The following is a 9867-nucleotide window of genomic DNA, read 5'->3' on the forward strand; positions in this document are numbered from 1 at the left end:
CCTATTGTTTATTTTTTATTTTGAAGCAGGGTCTCACTAAATTGCAGAGGGCCTCACTAGGTAGCTGAAGCTGTCCGCAAACCACAATCCGCTGGTCTCCACCTCCCAAATGCTGGGATTACAAGTGTGCGCCACCACGTTCGGCTTATTTTTATTTTGAAGCAGGGTTTTCCCAATTTGCTGAGGCTGGCCTCAGACCGTCAATCCTCCTGTCGCAGCCTCCCGAGCACTGGGATTAAAGATGTGCCCAGCTCGACAATCTTTAACGAGCCCAGTGACACTGCCTGCTCACTTAAACGGGTTCTGCACCGCCATAGTGACGTGGCTCTCTGGGGACCACAGAGCCCTGAGACCCGAGATGAAGATTCAGTCCATCTACCGGGGCTTTCTCTCCTCCTGGACCGTGGGCCTGCGCAGCCCCCTCTAGAACAGTACATACCTCACCGCTGCTGTCTGTCACCTGTCCGTGTGTCCGCATCTCTGCCCCTCTTAGACACCATGCGCCGGCGCCTCAGTGTTTGGACAGTGTGTGGCCACGGGAGCGAAGAGCCAAGAGCTCCTTGGCCTCCCCTTCCTGCTGGCACATCCCGCACCCCGTCTTCTCTCTGTCCTAGGAGGATACCCGTTCTCTGTGTCCTTGTGTGGTGTGCAATCAAAGCTCCATTTTGCTTCTTTTTTTTTTTTTTTTTTTTTTTGCAAGTCTGGTGATGGAACCCAGGGGCATTTGACCTCTGAGCTACACCCCCTGCCCAATTTTTTATTCTTTATTTTGAAACAGGATCTCATTAAATTGTGGAAGGCCTCACTAAGTAGCTGAGGCTGTCCGTGAATTGCGATCCTCCGGAGGGTCTCAGCCTCCCGAATGCTGGGATTATTCTTTATTTTGAGACCGGGTCTCACTGAGTTGCAGAGGGCCTCACTAAGTAGCTGAGGCTGTCTGTGAACCATGATCCTCCGGTCTCTGCCTCCTGAATGCTGGGATTACAAGCCTGTGCCACCACACCCGGCTTCTTTTTATTTATTTATTTGTTATTTTTGCAGTCCCGGGGATGGAACCCAGGAGCGCTGTATCTCCGAGCTACATCCCCAACCCTATTTATTTGTCTCTCTTTTTTAAATTCATCAAATATTTCTTTCCTTTGTCTGTTTTTGAAACAGGGTCTCACTGAGTTGCAAAGGGCCTTGCCAAGTAGCTGAGGCTGTCCGCAAACTGCAATCCTCCGGTCTCAGCCTCCCTAATGCTGGGATTACAAGCGTGCGCCACCACGCCCGGCCTCAAAGCTCTATTTTATAAGAAACCAAAACCTATCCAGAAGTGGTGGTGCACACTTATAATCCCAGCGCTTGGGAGGCTGAAACAGGAGGATCACCCACTCAAGACCAGCCTCGGCAACTTAGCGAGGCCCTCAGCAACTTAGTGAGATCCTGTTTTTTTTCTTTCTTTCTTTCTTCTTTTTCTTTTTCTTTCTTCCTTCTTTTCTTCCTTTTTTTTTTTTTTCCTGGTGTGGTACTGGGGATAGAACCCAGGGGCATTCTACCTCTGAGCTATACCCTAGCCCTATTTTATTTTATTATTATTTTTTTGTAGTATTGGGAGTGGAACCCAGGGGCTTATCTGCCTCCAGGCTATACTCCCAGACCTATTTTATACTTTATTTGGAAACAGGGTCTCACTAAGATGCTGAGAGCCTCACTCAGTAGCTGAGTCTGGTTTCGAACCTGTGCGATCCTCCTGTCTCAGCCTCCTAAGCCCTGGGCTGCCACCACGCCCGGCTTATTCTTTATTTTGAAACATGTTTTCATTAAGTTGCTGAGGCTGGCCTAGAACCTGCGATTCTCCTGTCTTTGCCAGGTACTGGGATTCCAGGCCAGACTAGCTTCTTCAACTGTAAATTGTCACAGAAGAGGAGAACCCAGGGGCCGTGGCGCACCCCGAGGCGGCCGGCTCGCATCGTCTCTGCCTGCCCGTTGCCCACAGCCCTCGGTGTCACCACAGCTACACGTGGATTGCCTGGCGGGGCTGGGGGCGGGTGGCTTCTGGATAACTCCAAACACCCAAGCAACCCTTTGCTTCTACGTGAGTGTTTGGGGAAGAAACACCTTTGCTCAGAACCTGCAGCCCCCATGGTCTCGGGCCAGCCCCACCGGCTGGGTCAGCCTTCGTTGGGAGCTGGGGAGCCCCCTGTGACACTCCAACCCAGGAGTTGGCCCTGCAGGCCCCGAGCTCCCGCCCGGCCCTGGCCTCGGACGCGGCGCCCCGGGGATGCCCGGTGTGGCCCAGGCTGGTGGTGGTGTTGAGACAGGGCAGCTGTCCTTTTCCCAGGGGCTGAGGTGTTCCAGGCTGAGGGCCAGGCCCGAGCCCCCTTATCGCCCAAGGTCCCTGGATAACAGGGAGGGCGGCCCTCGTTACCCATGGCTGGGCAGGGCCAGAGGCACGGCCATGGCCTGGGGGCCCCGGGGACATAAAAGGGCCCAGAGCAGGCCGCCGTCATGTTCTCCAACTCCAGCACCATGGCCGGTCTCTGGCTCCTCTCCTGCTTCGCCCTTGTGGGAACCGCTTTTGGTGAGTATTGGGGTTAACAGAGCCGGCCAGGCCTGGAGGTCCTGGCCCCCGCGGCCAGGGCCCCTGTGAGGCACCAAGGGTTCCATCCTGGTCGAGGCCGAGCCTCCCAGGCCTCAGCTGGCACAGGCGACCTGGGGCTGCAGGCACGAGAGGGGCCTTGGAGGGCTTTCCGAGCCCCCCACCCATCCTAGGAGTGCCCAAGCCGCCCGGCCCAGCTGTGGTCTGCGGTTCCTGAGCAGCTCCGGTGGGGGGTCGTGGCTGTAGCCAGCGGTGGCTCCAGACCCCGCGCCACCCGCAGGCCTTCTGCTTGCTGCTGGCAACTTGTTAAGTCCGTCTGTCTGTCTGTCCTTCCTTCCTTCTCCTTCTCCTTCTTCTTCTTTTCTTTTGCTGGTCTGGGGATGGAACCCAGGGCCATTTGACCTCCAAGCTATACCACCTGCCCTGTTTTTTATTCTTTATTTTTGAAACAGAGTCTCACTAAGTTGCAGACGGCTACACTAAGTAGCTGAGGCTGTCTGCGAACCATGATCCTCCGGTTTCAGCCTCCCAAATGCTGGGATTACAAGCGTGGGCCACCACGCACGGATTTTTTTTTTTTTTTTTTTTTTTTTTTTTTTTTTTTTTTGCGGTACTAGGGATGAAACCCAGGGGCATTAACCTCCAAACTACAACACCCCCGGCACTATTTGTTTTAGTCTTTATTTTGAAACAGGGTCTCACTGAGTTGCAAAGGGCCTCACTAAGTATTATTATTTTATTATTATTATTTTTATTTGCAGACCTGGGATGGAAACCAGGAGAATTCTATCTCCAAGCTACATCCCCAAGTCCTATTTTTAATCCTTCATTTTGAAACAGGGACTCACTGAGTTGCGGAGGGCCTCACTAAGTAGCTGAGTCCGGCTGCTAACCTGTGGCCCTCCTGTCTCAGCCTCCCAAGTACTGAGATTGCAAGTGTGTGCCACCACACCTGGCTCCTATTTTACTCTTAATTTTGAAACAAGGTCTTGCTAGAGGACTTGCTGAGGGGCTTGAGGAGACCTTGATATGCCCTGCTGGGTGGCTGAGGCTGGCCTCAAACTGCTGGGCACATTTGGGTTTCAAAACAAAGAAATGGTTTTAAAGCCGGGCGTGGTGGCGCACGCTTGTAATCCCAGTACTCGGGAGGCTGAGACCGGAGGATCGCCGGTTCATGGCCAGTCTCAGCTACTTAGTGAGGCCCTTTGCAACTCAGTGAGACCCTATTTCAAAAGAAAGAATAAAAAATAGGGCCAGGAGTGTAGCTCAGAGGTAGAATGCCCTTGGGTTCCATTCCCGGTACCACACACACAAAGAAATAGTTTTAAAATAGAGAAAATTCGCCGGGCGTGGTGGCGCACGCTTGTCATCCCCGCGCTTGGGAGGCGGAGACAGGAGGATGGCTCAGGTTCGAAGCCAGCCGCGCTGGCTTAAGAGACCCTGTTTCCAAATTTTTAAAAAAAATATAAAAATAGGTCTGGGAGTGTAGCCCAGAGGTAGAGGGGTTTCCAGGAACCCCAGTACTACCAAAAAAAAAAAAAAGGACTAAATTAAAAAAAAAAAGGCTGGGGGTATAGCTCGGAGGTAGAATGCCACTGGGTTCCATCCCTGGTACAGCAAAAAAAAAAAAAAAAAAAAAAAAAAAGAGAGAGAGAGAGAGAGAGAGAGAGAGAGAGAGAGAATGATATGACATCCATATATCTACTGTGAGGACTTAGCAGCTCTTCCTTTTTCCAGATTTGCTTCCTGTGGGACTTATGATTATTACTAATGGGGTCTTGCTATGTTGCCCAGGCTGGCCCTGAACTCCTTGGCCTCAAAGCGATCCTCTGCCTCAGGCCTCCCAGGTAGCTGGGGCTACAAGTGCACATTATAACCAGCTCAGCTATCTCTTCTTAAAATATAAAACAGAGCCAGGTGTGGTGGCACGTGCCTGTCATCTCAGTATTTTGGTGGCTGAGACAGGAGGATCTCAGGTTCAAGGCCAACCTCAGCAGTTTAGAAAGACTATTTCAGCCGGGCGTGGTGGTGCACGCTTATAATCCCAGCATTCGGGAGGCTGAGACAGGAGGATCAAGGTTCGAGGCCAGCCTCGAACTAAATAGTGAGGTTCTCTGTAACTCAGTGAGACCCTGTTTCAAAATAAAAAAACAAAAGATAGGACTGGGGGTGTAGGTTGGAGGTAGAATGACCCTGGGTTCCATCCCCAGACCTGCAAAAAAAAAAAAAAAAAAAAAAAATTTGTTCAACACCTTGCTTGTTCACACCAAATTTATTTTTTGAAATACTCCCAGCCCTATTTTATTTTTATTTCTAAACAAGGTCTCACTAGGTTGCTGAGAGTCTCATTTCCTGGCACCTACACTCTTCTTGTCTCAGCCTCCCACCACAGGTGCGCACCACCATGCCCAGCTTATTTTACACACTGAGATGGGATCTTGCTAAATCGCCCAGGCTGGCCTCAAACTAGTGATTTTCCTGCCTTGGCCTCCGGAGTAGCTGGGACCACGCCCCTCCCCCAGGCTAACAGAGGAAGCGTGGCCTGTGACGGCAGTGTAGTCCAGCTCCCCATTCTACAGAGGAGGAAACTGAGACGGCGTGGTCTTGACAGGTCTAAGGCCACAGGGCGTGGCCGGGATCCGAGAGGCAGGGCCTGGGCACTGATGGCCCAGCCTGCTTTTGCCATCTGGCAGGACAGGCTCCTTGGAAGGATGTCTGGAGTCAGGGAAGCTAGGGGACTTTTCCAGAGGAGATGCCCCTGTCTCAGTGGGGTCGGGAGGTGGGCTGGGAGGGCTGTGCTAGAATCCAGAGTCATGATACATTGGCAGGTCAGACCCAGACTGGCCCCGGCCACAGCCCTCCTTCACCTCACCCCCTTCCCCCAGGCTGCGGGGTCCCCGCCATCCAGCCCGTGCTAAGCGGCCTATCCAGGATTGTCAATGGGGAGGAGGCTGTCCCTGGCTCCTGGCCCTGGCAGGTGTCTCTGCAGGTGAGTGGGGGGATCCGTGCACTGGGGGACACTCTGGGATCCGTGCACTGGGAGACACTCTGGGGTGCCACCCAGACAGGAGTCTTGACCCCGCCCTGCTTCCCTCCAGGACAAAACCGGCTTCCACTTCTGCGGGGGCTCCCTCATCAGCGAAAACTGGGTGGTCACCGCTGCCCACTGCGGGGTCACGTGAGTCTGGGAGCTGCGGGCTGCGGGCTGGGGCAGGGTGGCGGGGCCGGTTCTTCATCCTCAGCCCTGTGTGTCTCCACACCTAGGACTTCGGACGTGGTGGTGGCTGGGGAGTTTGACCAGGGCTCCGATGAGGAGAATATCCAAGTCCTTCAGATCGCACAGGTACAGGAGATGGGGAGTGGGTAGGACGGGCGCCCTGGGGCTCCGCGAGACTGAGCCCAGGGTGCTGCCCAGAATCCTCTTCCTGGCCTTTCATGGGCCGTGGTCCCAAGGGCCACCAGAAAGCAGCCTGCCTGCTGGGAACCCCGGGCCCCACCCTTCCTGGGCCTCACCTGGGCGTCTGGTCCTCCCGGCAGGTTTTCAAGAACCCCAAGTACAGCGCCCTGACCATCCGCAACGACATCACCCTGCTGAAGCTGGCCACGCCCGCCCAGTTCTCCGAGACAGTGTCCGCTGTGTGCCTGCCCAGCGAGAGCGACAGCTTCCCCGACGGGACCCAGTGCGTCACCACAGGCTGGGGCCTGACCAAGCCCTATGGTGAGTCCGGCAGGGCTTGTCCCTGGGCCTGCTGCCTGGGCCACTCAAATCTGCAGGTGTGGCTCCAAGGGTTTTGTTTTTTCTGGTGGTGGGTGGGGAGGGGAGTGTCTAAATTCCTACATTTCCAAATCTTTCCATGTATTTAACATTTATTAAAAATCTACAAAGCCGGGTGTGGTGGCACACGCTTGTAATGCCAGCATTTGGGAGGCTGAGACAGGAGGCTCGACAGCCTCAGCTAATTACTGAGGCCCTTTGCAACTCAGGGAGACCTTGTTTCAAAATAAAGAATAAAAAAACAGGGTTGGGGTGTAGCTCAGAGGTAGAATGCCCCTGGGTTGCAAAAAAACCCAAAAAACTACAAATTACCGGGCATGGTGGCACACCTTGTTCCTTGTAATCCTAGTACTTGGGAGGCTAAGGCAGGAAGATTACAGGTTTGAGGACTGCCTCAGCTACTCAGGGAGGCTTTCAGCAACCTAGTGAGACCCTGTTTCAAAATAAAGAATAAAAAAGGGGCTGGGAGTATAGCTTGGAGGTAGAATGCTCCTAGGCTCAATCCCCTGTGTGATTAAAAAACATCCACAAATTGTACACTCATTATGTGTCAACAAAGATTTTGTTTATTTATTTTTGTGGTACTGGGGATGGAACCCAGGGCCATTCTACCTCTGAGTTCCACACTCAGCTCGTGGATACACTTGAACAGAAAATACCCAGGAATGCTCTGGGCACCGCAAGCGGGGCCCTCGGGAGGCCGCAGCCAGGGCCTCCAGTGTGGATGCCACCCCAGCACCAGCAGATGGGGTCCAGCTGCCTGATGTCTGCACAGAGCCCAGTGGCCAGCTTGGCTCAGCACCCCAGAGGGCGCCCTAGCTCACCTGCCCGTGGCCTGGCTTTCTTCTTCTAGAGACCAAAGTCCTGCAGCCCCACTCAGCCTGGGCTCCCCTGGTTCACTCCTTTCGCTGACAGGAGCAGCCAGGGGCCGGAGGAGGTGGCGCTCCCTGGGGTCCGCCAAGGGATGTGCTGCCCGCACACCTGCCGCCCGCTGTGGCTGCAGACCCAGGCCCTGACATGGAGGCCCCACAGGGAACCTGACAGGAGCTGCCCGCAGCCGCTTAGAAGGACCAGGGGCTGTCTCCTGGTCCCCTGAGGTGGACCAAGGGGCCCTGACCTCGACCCTCTGTCTCTGCAGCCTCCAAGACCCCTGAAAAGCTGCAGCAGGTGGCCCTGCCCCTCGTGTCCACCACCAGCTGCAAGAAGTACTGGGGCAGCAAGATCACCGACGTAATGGTCTGCGCCGGGGCCAATGGCGTCTCCTCCTGCAGGGTAGGGCAGGAGGCCCCACTTCCCCAGAAGCCTGCCTTTCCGCAGCCATATCCCATCATCCTCACCCCTTCCCGGTGCCCCCACCCTGCCGGGCTGATGCTGACCAGGGGTCCCATCCTCACACCGCTGTGAGCTGGATGAGCAGGCGCTTGAGAGATGGCGGCCATGCTTAGGGGGCGGCCCAGGCTCCCTGGAGGAGCTGGCAGAGCTGGGTGCCACCGAGCCCGGACCAAGGGGCAAGACAGTCCCTGAGCCCCCTTGTGCCCACAGCTGTGATCCCCCTGCCCTTCCTGGACTCCAGTGGGCGGGCCCTCCTGCCAGATGTGGAGACAAGTCCTCTCTCCCCCCACAGGGTGACTCTGGGGGCCCCCTGGTGTGCCAGAAGAACGGCGCCTGGACCCTGGTGGGCATCGTGTCCTGGGGCAGCAGCACCTGCTCCACCTCCACCCCTGCTGTGTACGCCCGCGTCACCGCGCTCCTGCCCTGGATTCAGGAGGTCCTGGCGGCCAACTGAGCCCGTGGCTCCTGCCACCCTTACTCCAGGATTCCCAATAAATTCATCTATTGAGAAACAGCGACCACAGTGTGACTCTGTGTGGCCCAGGGAACATGGGACCGGAGCTGCCCGCACCACCCATCTGCTGGGGCGACTGCTGGGGTCAGAATTCAGGCCTTAGCTGCTGGAGCCCTGGAGGTTTCTGGAAGGGGCAGCCCTTGGCCAGGCTCTGTGATCCGTGGCCTGGAGGGGGGTCAGCACTGAGACCAGTACAGCCTTTCAGGGAGGGTTCACAGCTGCTCCAGCCCTGCCTCCCCTAAACACCCAGTGTCTCAGAACAAGTATCTAAGCCAGGCCTGGAGGTGCACTCCTGTAATCCCAGGACTTGGGGGGCTGAGATAGGAGAATCGCAGGTTTGCAGTCAGCCTCAGCAACTTAGTGAGACCCTGTTTCAAAATAAAAAATAAGGTGGGGCGTGGTGGGCACATTCATAATCCTAGTACTTGGGAGGCTGGGACAGGAGGAACACAGGTTTGAGGACAGCTTCAGCAAGTAGTGAAACGCTCATCAACCTAGTGAGATCCTGCTTCAAAAATAAAAATAAAATAGGGCTGGGGGTGTGTAGCTTGGAGGTAGAATGCCCCTGGATTCAATTCCCAGTACCACCAAAAATTTTTTTTCAAATAAAAAATAAAACAGGGCTTTGGGTAGAGCTCAAAGGTAGAGTGTCCTGGGGTTCTATCTCCATTCTATCCCCAGTAACACACACACACACACACACACACACACACACACACACACACACACACCCATGTGTATCTGGACATCACTCTCGGGCTCCAGACCCCCAGCCCTGTACTTGCACAAAGTCAGCTGCAGGCTTGGAGACCCTCAGAGCAGCACTGGGCGTGGCTCCTGCGCCCTCTGCCCCCTGCCCCCGCCCTGGTCCCCGGCGTGTTCTGACTTGGGCTGGATCCCGTGTGGTCACCTCGGGTCCAGTCCCTTGACCCTCGGCAGGCAGCTCGGGGCTGGCGGCCTCTCTTTCTGGGAGGGAGCAGGCTCTGATGCACATGGCCTGAGCACATCAACTCTTTGAGGACTTGCAAACTAGTGGCTTCTCAGGTTTACATTTCTTTCTCCTTTTTTACCTGGAATACTTCAGGTAACACTTGAGAGGAGATGCCTCCCCAGTCTATCATTTAAGTACCCAGTGGTACTGTTCACATAGAGTACACAATATACACAAACTCTGTGGTGTGTGTGTGTGTGTGTGTGTGTGTGTGAGAGAGAGAGAGACTGAGTGTGTGTGTGTGTGTGTGTGTGTGTGTGTGTGTGAGTGGGGCCCTGTCTCAAATTAAAGAATAAAAAATAGAGCTGGGGTGTTGCTCTGAGGTTGAATGCCCCTGGGCTCAATCCCCAGTACTGCAAAAAAGTAGTAATAATAAAAAGCATAAAGAATACAGTTTGGGTTGGGCGTGCTGGCGCACGCTTGTCATCCCAGCATTGGGGAGGCTGAGATACGAGGATCGCACAGGTTGGCAGACAGCCTCAGCTCCTTAGTGAGCCCTCTGCAACTCAGTGAGACCCTGTTTCAAAATAAAGAATAAAAACTAGGGCTGGGGGTGTAGCTTGGAGGTAGAATGCCCCGGGTTCCATCCATCCCCAGGACTACAAAAAAAAAAAAAAAAAAAAAAAAGGAGGAAGGAGAACAAGAAAGAAAGAAAGAAAGGCAGGAAGGAAAGA

At 54.6% G+C, this 9867-nt stretch overlaps 1 protein-coding gene across 1 annotated transcript; it reads left to right on the forward strand.

Moving 5' to 3' along the window:
* Window positions 1–2511: 2511 nt before the first annotated feature.
* On the forward strand, window positions 2512–8142 carry LOC308268104 (chymotrypsinogen B-like; the record flags this gene model as incomplete). Its single annotated transcript, XM_080703168.1, has 7 exons — window positions 2512–2563; window positions 5467–5570; window positions 5680–5759; window positions 5846–5924; window positions 6119–6299; window positions 7495–7628; window positions 7981–8142. The coding sequence occupies 7 exons, from the start codon at window positions 2512–2514 to the stop codon at window positions 8140–8142; spliced, it is 792 nt and encodes a 263-aa protein (XP_080559294.1).
* Window positions 8143–9867: the final 1725 nt, after the last annotated feature.

Source organism: Muscardinus avellanarius (genome assembly GCF_963383645.1).
Source record: "Muscardinus avellanarius genome assembly, chromosome: 10".
NCBI classification, from domain to species: Eukaryota; Metazoa; Chordata; class Mammalia; order Rodentia; family Gliridae; genus Muscardinus; species Muscardinus avellanarius.